General features: G+C 40.3%; 1 protein-coding gene across 2 annotated transcripts; it reads right to left on the reverse strand.

The window, feature by feature from the left end:
- Window positions 1–1,031: 1,031 nt before the first annotated feature.
- Window positions 1,032–13,330, reverse strand: ZFP69B (ZFP69 zinc finger protein B). Of its 2 annotated transcripts, XM_017507944.2 has the most exons (6): window positions 13,221–13,330; window positions 12,315–12,739; window positions 8,653–8,732; window positions 6,984–7,110; window positions 6,623–6,718; window positions 1,032–2,303 (listed from the first exon to the last, which is right to left on the reverse strand). In XM_017507944.2, exons 2-6 carry the CDS (start codon window positions 12,439–12,441, stop codon window positions 1,138–1,140), a joined length of 1,596 nt encoding a protein of 531 aa, XP_017363433.1. In that variant the 5' UTR covers window positions 12,442–12,739; window positions 13,221–13,330; the 3' UTR covers window positions 1,032–1,137. The 2 variants fall into 2 exon arrangements, with proteins under 2 accessions (XP_017363433.1, XP_017363431.1); XM_017507942.2 differs by lacking the exons at window positions 12,315–12,739; window positions 13,221–13,330 and having other exon boundaries at window positions 1,035–2,303; window positions 6,623–6,721; window positions 8,653–8,908.
- Window positions 13,331–18,286: the final 4,956 nt, after the last annotated feature.

The raw sequence follows: 18,286 nt of genomic DNA on the forward strand, positions 1-18,286 counted from the left end.
GGAGACATTTTTGGCTGTCACAACTGGGGGAGGGGCAGCTATCAGCATTGAATGCTGGCATCTTGTGGGTAGAAGCCAAGGATGACCCTACACATCCCAGGATGCACAGGACAGCTTCCTATAGCAAAGTATTATCCAGTCCAAAATATTGGCAGTGCCAAGGTTCAGATATTCTATTTTATATATTGTCTCTGGCTATTTCTATACTAAAATGGAAAAGTCAAATAGTTGTGACAGGGACCATATGGCCCACTACACCTAACGTATTTACTATTTGGCCCTTTACAGAAACTTTGCCAATTCTTGTTCTATAGAAAACCATTAAATATAATTATCTCATGTACAGCAAGTTATCTATCAATTCTAGCAATCTCCCTTTATTCTTCTAGAAATGAGACAATCAATATTTAATTTCTACATCTTTTAGCCATATAAAGGGCTATAGTAAAGGGCTGTACTGTATTGTATTATGATTTATTAAAGGGATATTTAAAACAGTGTTTCTTGAAAGCCAATCCACATATCACTAACATGCCATGAAATTTTCACTGGCACATACTGAACTGAGAAAAGTAAAGACAAATATGGGAATCTGACATAAAGCTGACATAATATAAAGGGCTATTCCTGGCCAGACATGGTGGCTCATGTCTGTAATCGCAGCATATTGGGAGACTGAGATGGGAAAACTGCTTGGGGCCGAGAGTTTGAGACCAGCCTAGCAACATAGTGAGACTGTCTCTACAAAATAATCATAATAAATTAGCCAGGCATAGTGGTACACATCTGTAGTCCTAGCTACTTGGAAAGCTGAGGCAGGAAGACTGCTTGAGCCCAGGAGTTTGAGGCTGCAGTGAACTATGATTACATCACTGCACTCCAGCCTGGGCAAGAGTGAAACTGTCTTTTAAAAAAGGGAGGGGGAGGAACTGTTTCCTACATTTAAAAATATTAAAAAGTCCTTTCTTTTCTGAAATAATGCTGATAATAGGTGGTTGTTTTTAATATGGCAAAATTAATAGTTGGTAATATTGTGCCAAACCATTTTTTTTTAATGTTTTTGGAAATCCAAAAATCAGGGAACCACTGATTTAGAATCTCTTGCTCCAACAAAGATTCTTTGATGTTAAGTATATTTCACACATCCCTGAAGGTATTTCTTAAATGTGTTTTGCAGTGTCTAATAAGTGATGAACTACAGCTGAAGGCTTTTCCACACTCATTACAATCATAAGGTTTTTCTCCAGTATGAATTCTCTGATGTTTAGCAAAGGATGAATCATGCCTAAAGGCTTTCCCACAATGACTGCATTCATAAGGTTTTACTCCAGTATGGACTCTCTGATGGATAGAAAGATGTATTCTCTGGCTAAAGGCTTTCCCACATTCTTTACATTTATATGGTCTTTCTCCAGTATGAGTTCTCTGGTGTTGAGTTAGGTATGTGCTATGGCTGAAGGTTTTACTACATACATTACAAATATAGGGTTTCACACCAGTATGAATAATCTCATGTTGCCTAAGGTGTCTAATCTGGAAAAATGCTTTTCCACAGTCTTTGCATGTAAAAGGTTTCTCTCTAACATGAGTTCTCAAATGCTGGATCAGTCCAATGCTCTGGCTGAAGGTTTTCTCACATACCCTACATTCATAGGGCTTCTCCCCGGTATGAATTCTAACATGTTGGGTAAGAGATGAAGGATGTCTGAAGGTTTTCCCACATTCCTTACATTCATAGGGTTTCTCACCAGTATGAATTCTCTGATGTGGAATAAGAGATGAACTTTGGCTAAAGGCTTTTCCACATTCCTTACATCTGAAAGGTTTCTCCCCAGTATGAATTCTCATGTGTTCAGTAAGGTGAATAAGCTGTTTGAAGATTTTTTCACAAATATTACATTCAAAGGTTTTCATTTTTGTATAACTCCTTGAATGATTAACTAAATCTATGTTGTATCTGCTTCTCTTTCCAGATGTGTTATATTTACGGTCTCTTTTTCTTGGAAGACCTATTGATCCTGGCATAACTTCTAACTTCACGTTAATCCTTTTCTCAAATCTATTAGATTCTTGGCCTCTCTCCTGAGAAAACGTTTTCTTGCACATCAGGGGGATTTTCCCCTCACCCATTCTTTGGTTCTCTTGTTGGCTTTCTAGCTTATTACAGTTGGAGATTCTTCCCAAGGTGGAATACAAGGTGCTTCTTTTTGTAGATCTTTCCATCATTAGGCCACAGTGTAATTCTTCCCATGAAATACCATTCTGTAAGGATGACTCTCTGGTTTTTGTTTTGCTCTCCAAGTCTGAAAGAAATTTAAAAAATAAAAATGACCCACATTTTCCGAACTTTAAAAATTAATTGCCACAGTGAGAATGAGAGGAAAAAATAATATATACTAGGCACAGGAGTTTTGGATTATTTTCAAATGTGATTCTGCCACCTAGAGAGCCGATATGAATGCAAGTGAAGAAGTAGAGAAAAAAAGCTGTTAAAAGTATGTAAGGTGGACCAAATATGGTGGCTCATGCCTATCGTCCCAGCACTTTGGGAGGCCAAGGCAGGAGGATTGCTTGAGCCCAGGAGTTCGAGATCAGCCTGGGAAACAGAAAGAGACCCTGTCTCTTTAAAAAAAAAAAAAAAAAAGCTAGGCATGGTGGTGTGTACCTATAGTTCCAGCTACCTGGGAGGCTGAGCTGGGAGGATCACTTCATATTTAAGCCTGTAGTCATACCACTGCACTTCATCATAGGCAACAGAGCAAGGCTTTGTCTCAAAGAAAAAAGTATGTAATATAACTTTAAGAAATTAGGAGGAGCTCATCCATGTGAACTACAAGAAGAAATAAACTAATAAGAGAATAAGAACAAATATCAAAAGATAAGATCAAGGAAGACAGAATTTTTCTCTGACAGGGTCTCACTCTGTCAACCAGACTAGAGTGCAGTGGTGTGATCATGGCTCACTGCAGCTTCGACCTGCTGGGCTCAAGCATCCTCCCACCTCAGTTACCCAAGTAGCTAGAACTTTAGGCACATGCCACCATATCTGGCTATTTTTGTCATTTTTTTGTAGAGGTGGGGTTTCACCATGTTGCCCAGGCTGGTCTCAAACTCCTGAGCTCAAGCAATCCGGCTGCCTCGGCCTCCCAAAGTGCTAGGATTACAGGTATGAGCTACCATGCCTGGGTGGAAGATAGGATTCTAACATCACATCATCTCAAGCCCATATTTCTATGACAAAGTTTTATTTACCAAAAAAAAAAAAAAGTATTTTAAAAAGCATTTCAAATACCTTTAAACACTAAAAGAAAACACTGAATAATGTAGGAATGCATTGACTTTTGAAAAAGGATAGCATTTCCCTAACTGGAATAAAATTCCCTCCAGCCTCTGAGGTTTCTGAAATGTCTCATACATTTCCCACCAAAAGGTATATGTGAATGTTTGCATTTGTACATATATGGTCTTAAATATACATCTGTGCCAAAAAAAAAAAGGGCTTACGGTATACATACAGTTCTGTATCTGTTTTAACTCTATATCTTTATGGGCCTCTTTTTATATCTGTTCATTGAATTTTATCTCATTCTTTATTTAAAAAGTTTTAAAATTGTTATGACTATATCTTAGAGATGGGATCAGGCTGTGTTGCTCAGGCTGGTCTCCAACTCCTCGACTCAAGTGATTCTCCTGCCTCAGACTTCTGAGTTGCTGGGAAGACTGAGTAAGCCACCCAGCTAGGCTATCTCATTTTTTCTATAACTGCATTGCATTCTACTGCATGGACATAACATAATTTGACTTGTCCCTACTGAAAAACATTTCAGTTGTCTCCCATTTTTCACTATTCTAAAATCATACCACAGTGCATCATTATACATAAATGCTGTACACTTCTATCAGTATTTCATTGGTTTTACTAAAGAGAAATTGATGAGTTGTGGATATGTGCACGCTCAGCGAATATGGGTGCCTTTCCCTGCATATTCACTGGATTTGATCAATATTCAACATTTTTGCCATATAGGAAGCAGAAAATGGCTTCTTAATTTGTGACAAAATGTTAATTACCTTGTAAAATCTTTAAGGATAGAGAATATATATTTTATTCATAGTATACCTGGGATAAAATTTTTGGATGAAGGAGTTTCTCTGATATTTACCCTTACTATTCCTATCCTTCCATTTTGGGCTCTGCCAACCTAAAGCACCAATACTTCCTGTTCACAAAAAAAATCTTATTCCTTAGGATTTCTAATCTCACTTTAGTAACAGCACATAAAAAGTGCTCAGACATAGCTGAATAAATTTTGGAATCAGCTTAAAAAGCAAACAGAGATGTTTAGATTACTGAACAGGGAACAGGGAGATGTTTAATTTTTCTTTTTAGGTAACAGCAAGATAAATGTGGTATTTCAAGTGGTCAAATCTGGCAGTAACATTCAAGAAGATTCAGACAAAGAAAATAAGACATTAGCAAATGCAACTGGAAAGTTTAATAACTTAGGCACAAAATGATGAAAACTTGCCTTAGTGCTGCCTCAACATAGATGAACAGTAGAAGTGGATCTAACGATAATATTAAGGAAGAAGCTGTGGGGAACCAGGGAAAAACAGAGTAGAAAACATGCTTAATGTTCTTGCTGATACCATAATTTCTTGAGACTAAAAGAACAGGGGAGGTTAGGATGAGAAACTTGTTTAGATGAGACGTCTTCTGTTTTTGGATGTACTGGGTTTGAAGTACAGTGCTTCTATGTGGAGATGTCATAAATGCCAGAGATACATAGGAATAGGGTTCATATTTATACAAAGATGAAAATATGGAGGATATGGGCATGGAAGGAATAGTTGAAACCATCACAAAACATCTGTGGGAATCTGTACAGAAATAGAGCAGTAGTGTAAAAAAGACAGAGGTTCCTCAGAAACCTGGGGACTGTGGCAGAGACTGCTGGTTATTCCCTAAACTCTGTTCTCCCCATTTTGGGACATGCAAATAGATTCTATTCCCAATCTCCCTTGAATTAGATTGAATGAAGTCACAAAGGTCTCTCCTGTTAAGAGAATGAAAGTGAGGTGAACCACCCTAGACTGGCCCATAAAAACCTCCCAAATGAACTCCTTTGTGTGCTTATTCTATGTTGTCTAAATGCAGATGATGAGGAAACCCTAGGGGATAGAGATGCCACAAGGTAGAAGAAACCTTGATTCTGAATCACCAGATGAAGAGCAGCTGTCCAGTGACAGTTCCAGGGCCCAGTGTATTGGCTCATGCCTGTAATCCTAGTACTTTAGGAGGCTGAGGTGGGCAGATCACTTGAGGCCAAGAGTTCAAGACCAGCCTGGCCAACATGATGAAGCCGTGTCTCTACTAAAACTACAAAAAAGATTATCCAGGTGCAGTGGCTCACACCTGTAATCTCAGCTACTCAGGAGGCTGAGGTGGGAGAATCTCTTAAACCTGGGAGGTGGAGGTTGCAGTGAGCCAAGACTGTGCCACTGTACTCCAGCATGGGTGAAAGAGCAAGACTGTCTCAATAAAGAAAAAAAAAAGAAACCAATCTCTCCAGATCAGAATACGATCAAGGAATAAGTTCACATTCTGTTTGAAATAACTTATAGCTCAAAATCTGTTGTGAGATTTTGGAGTCTATTTATTACAGTAGTTTAGCCTATCCTAACCTAGGCAGAAATCATGTATCTACATTAAAAAAGACACTGATGAGAAACACTGAAAAAACAATGAGAGACATAAAGGAGACAAAAATTATTGAACTAGTCGATAGAGGAAAGAATATTAAGGTGGTGAGGTCTGTATGTATAATCTAATGCAGCTGTGAAAAATAGTGCCATAAGAACACACAAACTGTGGAGTTAGCATGATGAGAACTAAGATATTGAGTCTACCAAGTAGTAGCTAATTGCCCTGTATACGTTTCTTAATCAGCCTCCTTTTCCTCATTTGTAAAACAGAGCTAATGTAGGACTTACAGAGAACCCAGCTGTCATTCACAGAGAACCCAGGTAAATATCATTATTAGGATACTTAAATGTTAAAGAAGACTGTTAAAAGCCACTGGATCTGCTACGAACGAAGTCTGTAGTTGATTTCTCAGAATCATAAATTATCTGGCATAAAAAGCTAAATTACACAAGTTAAAATGAGAGTTACAATTGAAACTGTGGTCACAGAATATGGCTTAGAAAAGTATTGAAAAGGAATCATTGAGAGAAAGTGAAACCAATGAGAAAATGATACACAAGTCCAGTGAAGTGGACTGTGTTTAATAAGGACAAACCTGTGTAAATCTAAATGTACATGGGAAAGAAACTATGATCAGAGCAAGGTTTAGAATATTGGAGAAAGAGGTAAAAATCATGAAAGTCAGATCAAAAGACATGATAAAGGTTAACCCTGATGAGAAAGGCATCTCTTTTCCTCTAACTCGAGAGAGACTAATAAGAAGATGCAAGTGTGGGAAAAGGGTGACAGAGATAAAAGAATCAACTTTCTTGAATGTACCATCCACATGTCTTCAGTCTTCCCCATAGCTTGGAGGAGGCCTTGAGGGGAATTCTCTGTCTAACATCACAAAGGCCCCACCTGCCTTGCACTTACCTAAACTTGGAACTCCTGAAACCTCTCTCTCCATCAACCATGGTTCTTCTCCTTTCTCCAACTGAGAAATCACGCCAGGTTTGGAAAGCTGATATCCTGCTTATGGGGAAGAAAAGACTGAATGTGCTGAGGTCATGGAGCCATCCCAAGAATTTAAATATGGTTCTTTAGTATTCAGGCTTTCTAAAGAAAGCAGAGTAGAGTAGAAAGAAAAGAGCATAGCAATCCTGTCTGACATGGTGTTCAGAAGGAAATAGAAACTTCTAATACAGAACCCAAAGCCCAAACAAAGCACTTAATTTAGAAACAAAAGTTTTCATCTAATAGGTAGATTCTATTTTCAAGGGGAGTCCATCCTTACCCACTGACACCAAGTTCCCATAGTTCTCCAGCATCACCTCCCGGTACAGATTCCGGTGAGCAGGGGCCAGCTGCCCCCACTCCTCCTGAGTGAAGTCCACAGATACATCCTTGAAGGTTAACAGTTCCTAGAGCATCAAATATGTTCCTTTTCAGCCAGACTTCAGGAAGTTGTTATGACCTTGTCTAGATGCTAAGAGATTCTAGTCACATTTTCCTACTCTCTTGCTAATCATTTAATTTATTCTAATGATTATAGATTACATATAATGGAGGTTATAAAACAATGCATAAAACATGTAAGTTACCTCTGCAACTTACAATCTGGCTGAAGGGAAAATGTTTATGAAATATTAAAGACGGTCACAGTACAGTATACAGTAATTTTGACTAAAGACAATAAAGTTGGGGAGTATTTGGGGAAGTAGGGAGTTCAGAAGGGGCTAAAGCCACAAGAGAAGACAGGGACTTTGTTGGGCTGAAAGAATGAGAATACTTTAGCATGAATGAAACAACCTTAATTCAGTTTTTCTGTTGCTAATAAAAGTATGAGAGAACAGCACATTTTTGGAGGGAGCATGAATTCTGCCTAGTAATGAAGACGTCTGGACAGAGATAGACATTCTGGGGTATGAAGCATAAGGGCCTATTATATATGATCTACAATAAATAACTATTTGACAATTATTTTTTAAAAATACTCTCAAAAGCTAAAAGAATTCAGAAGCTGGAAGGCTGAAATAACAACAAATCCCCTAAGTATAGAGGATATTTTAATGCTTTTTTTGTATTGTAAATAATTCTGAAATGCATTTCAGGCCTATTAGGCTGAAGTTAGCATCCACATTTAATCTATAAGAAAGGTGAATTTGAGAAAGGTTAAAGACATAGGATAAACCCTATGATTTAAACACATGATTAAACCATGTGATTTTGGAGGCCAAGACTAATCCACTGTAAAACTCTTCTGTTCTCTAATGATATCCTCTTCTGTTTCTCTGACTACTCTAATTGTCTTGAGTTTCCCTATCCCCCTGGGGTTAGGTAGTGCAGAGCTTTGCCAGTGCTATCAGTTTTCTGATTACTTCATTTAGGATACATGGCACACTGTTAAACTGCTCTTAGAAGTTTTCCTTCCTTTTCTGCTTAGCCTATTTAGCTCGTGTTCTTCATGACCTGCCAGTATCTTTTCTACTCATTTCTTTTTTCAGCTACAGTTCTGCTCTAGGACTTGACCAAAAATCCTCACTTAAAGGTCATCAATGAAGTGTATACATCTCCAAAAATATCAGAAAATGATTCTGTTGACTTTTCAATGTTACTTAAAATGACTCACGTTTGTCTTTCACCCCAATGATATATGCGTTTCATGGGCAAGGACTGTTACATACTTCTTCTCCTCTCTATCATTTTCTCTCTCACACACACGTGTGGCCTCAGCACAATATATTTGTTGGATAAATGGCTAGAGGTTTACAAAAACAAGAGGTTTCCTGTGGAGGTTACTACTGATGGAGAGATTACCTGTGAAATCAACTGACATGGCCTGGTTTTCTGAAGAACAAGCTAAGAAAAACTAATCCAGGAAGTTGAATCAAACAAAATCAAAGTCCAGTGCTCCTAAAATCTGAGAAACAATGTCAAGAAAGTGACCAGAAACACCAACCCACCTGGGATTCTGCTGTTGGGGATCCAAGGGTTACTCTATTCTCTAAACTTTCTCCATGGGTAGCATCCTGAGATAGCAGAGCTGGGGAAGGAAAAGAACCATGATGTTTGCATCTCCCCAAATCACCCAAATAGAGAAACTGCCTGCAGACTCACTCAGTGTGGCTCCTCCCCCAAAACATTCACAAAGAGGGACATTTAGAGCAACTCAAGAGCAGCCCAAAGCCTCCTTAATGAGGAGGACATGCTGCAAGTTGCTTTCAGCATTGATATTTCCCAATGGTCTTAGAGATCCCTCAGGCCAATCTTTCGTTTGAAAAACCCCCAAAGGTTTCCCCACTGACAAGAAAGAAAAATGCAAATATTCCAACATTATTTTAAAATTATTATTATTTTGAGACAGAGTCTTGCTCTGTCGCCCAGGCTGGAGGGCAGTGGCATGATCATGGCTCACTGCAACTTCCACCTCCCAGGTTCAGGCAATTCTTGTGCCTCAGCCTCCTGAGTAGCTGGGACTATAGGCATGTGCCACCATGCCCGGCTAATCAACATAGATTTCAAGATCCTCCACAACCAGTCTAAGGCTTCTCCAAGTATTATCTTCTTCTCTAAACACTATCCTTCATCCACTGGACACACCTGCTCACACAATCCTAGTACCATTCTTTGAACACATCTGGATAGTACCCCACCTAAATCCTATTTGGTGAAAAACTGAGATATCCTTCAGGCCCAGTTCAAGTAAAGTTTTCGAAGACACCCTTAATGAGAAGAAAGTTTCTTCTTTTCTATGCTTCCCAAAAGCTTGGTTTTTATATCTATTCTACTATCTATCTCAGGCTGCTTTCTACTTTATTTACTTGTATAATTATCTCTCTCAATTATTAATGAGTATGGGTAGCAACTGTATCTCATTGTTTTTTTCCATCTGATAAAGGGCTACACATAACATATTGCCAGCTTTCTAGAATTTAAGTAATACTGGCTGAATTTGAGGTATTAAAAATATGCACTAGAGGCCGGGTGTGGTGGTTCATACCTGTAATTCCAGCACTTTGGGAGGCCGAGGCAGGCGGATCACTTGAGATCAGGAGTTCAAGACCAGCTTGGCCAACATGGTGAAACCCCGTCTCTACTAAAAATACAAAATTTTGTTAGGCATAGGGATGTGCTCCTGTAGTCCCAGCTACTCGGGAGGCTGAGGCAGGGGAATCACTTGAACTGGGAGGTAGATGTTCAGTGAACGGAGATTGAGCCACTGCACTCCAGCCTGGGTGACAGAGTAAGACTCTGTCTCAAAAAATATATATATGCACTAAGAATTAAGGCACACAACTGCCCTTGTGTTTTATTCCAACTTTTTTTTTTTTTTTCTGAGACGGAGTCTTGCTCTGTCCCCAGGCTAGAGTGCAGTGGCTTGATCTCAGCTCACTGAACCTCTGCCTCCCGGTTCAAGCAATTCCCCTGCCTCAGCCTCCCGAGTAGCTGGGACTACCAGAAAGCACCACTATACCCAGCTAATTTTTTTTTGTTTTCTATATTTTAGTAGAGACGGGGTTTCACCATGTTGGCCAGGATGGTCTCGATCTCCAGACCTCATGATCCGCCCACCTCGGCCTCCCAAAGTGCTGGGATTACAGGTATGAGCCACCATGCCTGGCCTATTCCAACTTTTTATCATGAATATTGAACACCCATATATACATCCATCATCTATATCCAACAATTGTTAACATTTACCATGTTTGCTTTACCTATCTATATTTTTTCTGAAGCATTTCAAAGTTGTTTGCATCATAATACTTTACCCCTAAATATTTCAAATAAGGATCTTCTCTTGTATATCCACAATACCATTTATCACAGTTATGAAAATTAACAATTCCATAGTATCATCTAAATATTCAGTCTATATTCAGATTTCCTCAACTGTTTCCTCAACTTTTATTCTGGATTTTTTCCAAACCAGGAGTTAATCAAGGCTCACACATTCAAAGTGGGTGTTAGCTCTGGTTTCTTTTACTCTAGAATAAGTACTTCCCCTTTCTTCATGACATTGTCTTTTTAAGATATAAGAACAGTCTGACTGTATCCTCAAGGTGGGGTTTATCTTATTTCTCTATCCCCTGTATTTTCTGTAAACTAGCAGTTCAGTCTTTAAACTTAATTTAGGATCACATTAAACATTTTTGGTAGGAATACTTTGTGGGTGATACCAGAAGCTTTATAATACAGTATCCATAAAATATAAAATGGCTGGCTACTCCATTACTGAGACATTTGGTTAAAACTGTGACCACAAATAGCTGGGCATGGTGGTGCGTGCCTGTAATCCCAGCTACTCAGGAGGCTGAGGCAGGAGAATTGCCTGAACCCAGGAGGCGGAGGTTGCGGTGAGCCGAGATCGCGCCATTGCACTCTAGCCTGGGTAACAAGAGTGAAACTCCGTCTAAAAAAAAAAAAAAAAAAAAGTGACCACCAGACCTCAAGGAAAATCATGTTCTTTCCTTGCCATTTAGTAGGTAACTTGAGGGGATAATACTTCCTATCATGTGAGTATCTGTTCCCCATTAACCTTTCAATTATTTTATTTACAGTAAAAGAGTCTATCATTCTTTATTTATTTATTTTTGAGACAAGATCTTGCTCTATCACCCAGCCTGGTGTGCAGTGGCATGATTTCAGCTCACTGAAACCTCCGCTTTCCTAGTTCAAGTGATTCTCATGCCTCAGCCTCCTGAGTAGCTGGGGTTACAGGCATGTGACACCACGCCCAGCTAATTTTTGTATTTTTAGTAGAGATGGGGTTTTGTCATGTTGGCCAGGCTGGTCTCAAACTCCTGGCCTCAAACTTTTGGCCTCAGGCAATCTGCCTGCCTCAGCCTCTCAAAGTGCTGGGATTACAAGCATGGGCCATCACGCCTGGCCTCTTTCTACATTTATTATTGTCAGGCATTCTGTAAAAAGCTTTCCCTCACCAACCGAAGATGATCTAAAAGGCAAAGTAAATGCATCATTCATTCCCATAATAACCTATTTTCAAAGTAAGAAATCAGTGTATTAATCACCTCTAATATTTGCAAATGAATTCCACCCCTCAATCTTTCTCTATTTTAAGTGTCAATGTGATCATGTGGAATTTTACTTATTCAAGGTGTTACAATCAGTTTGGATACCTAAACTTTCCCAAATTTGTCCAGCAACAGACCCTTAAACGTGGCTCCTTTTGACACATATCCATTAGTCTTTAAACTCTTCCTTGCTTTCTAGCACAAGATACTCCAGGCCCACCTAGTACTTCCCTGGCTGCTTCTCCTGACCTAGCCACCAAGTTCCTGTGTGGCCCTGGGCAAGCCTCCCATTTGATTTACATTTCCCCACTGTTAGAATAAGAAAAATCAGGTTAAGTCCATCCTGCCCCACGTGGCCATGTGGAGGATGAAAAGAAATAATATACATAACCATGACACTGAAATACTGGTCCCAGGCTGAACTGAACACTACTACTACTTAGGAAAACCCCAGACCAAAAGCCACAATCAAGAACTCCAGAAACCTTCCACCCACTTATATCCCTAAGAGACGCTTCCACTCTAGTATCTCATTCCATCTCACACTAAAGGGGACTGCTTTTCCTCCCTCTCTCCCATCAGTCTGTTCTCACCTTTTCCTTTAAACATTTTAGTCACATCCTCCCACAGGGCCACCCCCTCTGTGGCCTTCTTTGGATGCTGCAACTTCACCCAGGTGCTGGCCTCCGTGGGCAGGGTGATCAGGAGCTGCTGCAGCATGACGACGTCCGCACTCCTTTCTGAGGACCCTCTGTCTTAGGCCATAGGGCTTGTCCACCTCTGATGAGGAAACTGCTGGAACCTCTGACGGGAGGCTTCCCAGTTGTACCAGTTTCCTTTAATCACCGACTCCTTCTCCTCAATGTCCTCTCTCAGGAACCCAGGGAACGTACAGTATCAACATCCGAGATCTGGACTTGTTTCTGTCAATGGTTCTCAAGGCGCATCTCCCAACTTGAGCTCCATCTGTCTCCTCAGCCGGCAGCTGGAGGCGCCAAGTATTTGCTCTCAGCAGCCCCTGCAGATGCCGCGCAGAAGACATACGAATCAGCAAAGGACCAAGAAGGCTCAGTCAAAGTGAAGAACGCTAGAACAAATATGGATCTCTGTAAAATGTTTCCAAAAGATACACGGAAGCGGTGGGCAGACACAGCCCACAAGGTTCAAAGCACCGCGCAGGTGTCAGGAAGCACAAAGAGATGAATACAACCCAATTCTTTGTTTTAGCCAGTAATTGTGTATAAAGTAGTCGGGGATTTGGAATCCCATCACTTGTTGGCTGTAGCAACCACGAAACCGTTAGACCCGGTTTCCTCCTCCCCACATGAGAGGCTAAGCCTTCCCACAGAGCTGGACCCGCCCGGCTCTGCCCTCCCAGCCTTTGTCTGAGCCCGATGCCGGAGCTGCGGAGAGCACCGCGCGCAAAAGGGTGGCCGCGGGCGGAACTCGCGCTTCCCCGCTCGCCCAGCTCCCCAAGCCCGGGACAGCCACCCGCTCACCCTCTCCCAGCTGGGCCGGCACGCCCCCTTCTTTCAGCCGCGGCCGCGGGGTCCCAGCACTGAGCTGCCACACTCCCACGAAGCGCCGCGACGGGCAGCCAGGACCCATTGCGCCTGCGCGGCGACTGCCTGGAGCCACGTTCCCGTCGTCCTCCCCGGGAGCCGCTCCGCGAGCTCAGAAGCCCCTACTGGTGCGCGCCGGGTTCGCTGCGTTCAAGGGCTCCCAGGATCCGATCCCGGCGGGAGGAGACGGAGCCTGCGTTCTTGGACCGCAGACTCTGATGAACAGCCGTCCCTCCTCTGCCGGAAATATGCCCAAGAACGTTTAGGGTGAGCCTTTGAAACCCTTGACAAAAGAGTGCCATCGGCATCACTTTTTTGGTGAAATGACCCTGGTGTAAAATATTCCATAGCACTTTCCCTGAATGGTATGTGCATGCCAGTTATTTATTCTCAGCAGAAAGTTGAATGGATTCCAATATATTATTAAAAGAATACCACAATCAGTTTTCTGTTCTAGTATTCAATAAAAGCTCTCACGTTTATTGCTTACTTTGTATTTCTGAAATGCCAGAAAATTAACAAAAACAAATTGTTACCTATAATTTCAGCAAGCCGCGGTAACCTTGCTAACAGTTGGTGTACAGCCTTTCCTACACACACACAGTGTTTTTTTCATGCATTGTTATATATTTTCCACAATAGTGATTATACTGTAATGCTGTTTTATTGCTGAGTTCTCTCTCTCCAACAAAATAGGAGTACTTAACTCCAAATACATTTCTACATCAATAGTTTACAAAAACGACTACTTAGGAAATAGAATACAATTCTAGTGTTTGCTAGCTGTAATGAACCGAGAATGTTTGTGTTCCCCCAAATTTATCTTGAAGCCCTAACCCCCAATGTACTTGGAGGCTATTTAGAGATAGGGCCTTTGTGGAAGTAATCAAGGTTACATAAAGTCGTAAATAAAGGTGGGATCCTGCTCTGAGAGGATCACTGTCCTCATAAGAAGAGACATTAGAGAGTTTGCTACCCTCCTCCCTCTCCCTTTCTACTTTTCTTTCCCTCTCTCCCTCTCCAGGCGCTGCAGGCACTAAGGAGAGGCCATGTGAGGAATTACGGAGAAGGCTTCTGTCTGCAAGCCAGGAATATAGTCCTAGTCAGAAACTAACCCAACTGGACCTTATGTAGGACTTCGAGTCTCCACACTGAGAAAATAAATTTCCGTGGTTTAAGCCACCCAGTCAATGGTATTTTGTTACAGCAGCCCAAGCTGATGAATACGCTAGCATATAATAGTTACAGAATATGAGGCTCTGTCCTAGGTGCATTTCATGTTTTAACTGATGTTGTCATCATAGCAACCACTTGAAGTAAGTACTATTATTATTCCCACTTTACAGATAAGAAAACTGAGGTTTGGAGAAGTTGAATAACTTGCCCAAGATCACAGAGCTTATAAGTGGTGAATACAGGCAGTCTATATTCCTATCTGCTACTCAACAAAAATACAGCATGAAATACAGTACAATGTTAATGGTAGAATCTAAGTAGTGGTATAGGGATGCCGTACTGTAAGATTCTTTCAATTTCCTGTATGTGTATATTTTTTCATAATAAAATGTCAGAAAAATATAGCTAAGAATAAACAAGAATTATACAGGAAATTATGAATGAAACTCCAAATTTTTTGTTTAAATGTAAGAATAGTGATATAACATATTCACGAGTTGGAACAGAACATTCTAAGTATGCCACTTTTCCTCCAGTTCAAATAAACTGTGGTGCATCCCCATCAAAATTTCAACTTTTTTGGCCAGACATGGTGGCTGATGCCTGTAATCCCAGCACTTTAGGAGGCTGAGGTGGGTGGAGCACCTGAGCTCAGGAGTTTGAGAGCAGCCTGGCCAACATGGCGAATCCTGTCTCTACTAAAAATACAAAAATTAGCTGGGCATGGTGGCGTGCACCTGTAATCCCAGCTACTCAGGAGGCTGAGGCAGGAAAATCCCTTGAACCAGGGAGGCAGAGTTTGCAGTGAGCTGAGATTACACCACTGCACTCCAACCTGGACGACAGAGCAAGATTCCATCTCAAAAAATAAATAAATAAATAAATTCAACTTTTCTTTTTACTAAACTAAATGATTATAAAGTTTAGCTAGTAAGGCAAGTGTTCCAGAATGGCCAATAATGTTTTCCAACAATAATGAAGGCACACTTGCCCTACAGATATCACCTTGTATTATAGAGGCAAAATAATCAAAATAAGATAAAGCTAGTGCCAAAATATACTCATAAATCAGTGAGATGAAATTGGAAACTCAAAAACAGACTTGACACTTTATTTAAATTTAGTATATCATAAAGTTGGCATTTCAAAAACAGTTGGGTAATGCTGGATTATTCAACAAATATGCTTAGGATAACTAGTTAGCCATTTGGGGAACCATATGAATCTTCTCTGGCTGACAACAAAATACCATAGACTGGATTGCTTAACCAACAGAAATTCATTTTCTTATAGTTCCGGAGGCCGGGAAGTCCAAGATCAATGTGTGGGCAAGGTACGTTTCCTTCCGAGGCCTCTTCTCTTGACTTGTAGGCAGCCACCATCTCCCTGTATGCTCCCAAGACCTCTTATGTGCTTGAGGAGAGTGAGCTCTCTGAGGTCTCTTCTTTTAAGGACACTAATCCTATCAGATCAGGGCCCCACCCCGTGACCTCATTTAAACTTATTAGTTCTTAAAAGGTCCCATCTCCAAGTACAGTCACTTTGGGGGTTAGGGCTTCGACATATTCATTTGTGGGGTAACATAAATGTTCAGTCCTTAGCAGGAAAAAAAGCAAGTTGGGTTCCTGCTGTACATGTTACACATCATATAATTTCAAGAAAGTAAAGTTTTGTTTTTCACTTTTTAATTGCCCCATATTCTAATCAAAGTAAACTTTGTTTTAAAGTAAAAGCAAAACTGTTAATATGTTCACATAAAGGTGATTCAATACATAATTTTGGGATAAGAAACTATTCTATACATAGTTTTGTGATTAAGGCTCTGCAATTTGTAAGTAACTAGCTCACCAGAATTGCTTTCTAAGTTAAAATGATTACTATTATTGTTGCCGTTGGAAGGATTCTGGAGTCTTCAGGAATTCAAGGAGGAACTGGTTAGCCTAGTATGTGGAAGGTTAGGAACCAGTGCATTTCTGAGCACTACAAAGAAAGATGCCTAGAGAGATGCCCTCTAAACCACCACCCTTAACATGATTCAATTCTGTCAACTTTCAATTGTGTTACTCAGTTCAAAATTCCATATTTTGACAGGATCATTTGATCATTTGGCTTTGACCAGGGGCCAGGGAGTGTCATGTGGTAGGAAGACTTGACTTCTGGGCACCCACCCCATGAACAGTTAGCAGTTCCCAACAAAGGGAAAATGCTTCAGACTAAGGAAAAAGATGAATGTTCCTTAATTCATTCAATAACACAAGTAGAACTTTAATACTCAACCATGATTTATTAAGCACAAAAAAGAAAACTATAAATTAATTTATAACTATAGGTACAAATCTTCTAAATAAAATATTGACAAATAGAGCTGGTGATGAATTTTTTAAAATATATATGACCAACCAAGTTTTTCCCAGGAATATAAGGGTGTTCCAATACCAGGAAGCATATTAACATAACCTATAACATCAAATTCAAGAGGAAAAACTATATGATAATGTCAATAGTCAGTGAAAAAGACTTTAATAAACTTCAGCAGTCGTTTCTGGTACATCATTATCTGTTTAACAAGTAGTTAAAGAGCATTTACTGTTTGCCAACTATTGTTCTAATTCATATACTAAAAACTCTAAGTAGCATAGGAATAAAAGATTACTTGCTACAGGCTCAATGTTTCATCCCCACAAAATTCATATGTTAAATCCTAACTCCCAATGTGATGGTATTTGGAGGTGAGACCTTTGGGAGGTGATGAAGTCATGAGGGTGGAGCCTTCATGAATGGGATCACTACCCTTATAAAAGAGGCCCCAGAGAGCTCCCTGTCCCTTCCTTCTACCATATAAGGACACACCCAGAAGATGGTCTCTGGGAACCATCTGCTCAAACCTTGATCTTAGACTTCCCAGACTTCAGAACTGTGAAAAATAAATTTCTGTTGTTTGTAAGCCACTCAGTCTGTTGTCTTCTGTAATGGGCAGTCCAAACAGACTAAGATATTACTTCTAAGAAAGACTGTTTACAAAATAAATAAATATATAGCAAATGGTACTCTAAGTAGTGTAACAATGAAACCATTTCAAATAAAACCAGAAGCTTGCCATCATATTAGTTTTTAACATTGCCTTAGAGTATTTATCAAATAAAATAAGAAAACTCGCACAAATATTGGAAAAGAAGAGATAGAACTATGTCTTTTTGCTGATGACATGACACAACATCTAGAAAAACCCAAGTCTCTAACAAAAACTGCTAGAATTAATAGGAGAATAGGTCTGAGATAGTTGCCTCATAAGAAATACACACAGAATAAATATCTTCCTTGCTTTAGAAATAAGCACCTAGGGCAGGGCGTGGTGGCTCATGTCTGTAATCCCAGCACTTTAGGAGGCTGAGGCAGGTGGATCACGAAGTCAGGAGTTTGAGACCAGACTGACCAACATAGTGAAATGCTGTCTCTGTTAAAAATACAAAAAATTAGCCAGGCGTGGTGGTGGGCGCCTATAATCCTATCTACCCAGGAGACTGAGGCAGGAGAATCGCTTGAACCAGAAAGGCAGAGGTTTCAGCGAGCTGAGATTGCACTACTGCACACCCGCCTGGGCAACAGTTCGAGACTCCATCTCAAAAAACAAAAAACAAACAAACAAAAAAAAAAACCTCAGTAGCAGTGATCCTACCAATGACATATTTAGAACAAATTTAATAATAAGAAAATAAAGGTAGCCGGGCACAGTAGCTCAAGGCTGTAATCCCAGCACTTTGGGAGGCCGAGGCAGGCGGATCATGAAGTCAGGTGATCCAGATCATCCTGGCCAACATAGTGAAACC

The sequence above is a fragment of the Cebus imitator genome, unplaced genomic scaffold, assembly GCF_001604975.1.
Source record: "Cebus imitator isolate Cc_AM_T3 unplaced genomic scaffold, Cebus_imitator-1.0 Scaffold385, whole genome shotgun sequence".
Taxonomy (NCBI): domain Eukaryota; kingdom Metazoa; phylum Chordata; class Mammalia; order Primates; family Cebidae; genus Cebus; species Cebus imitator.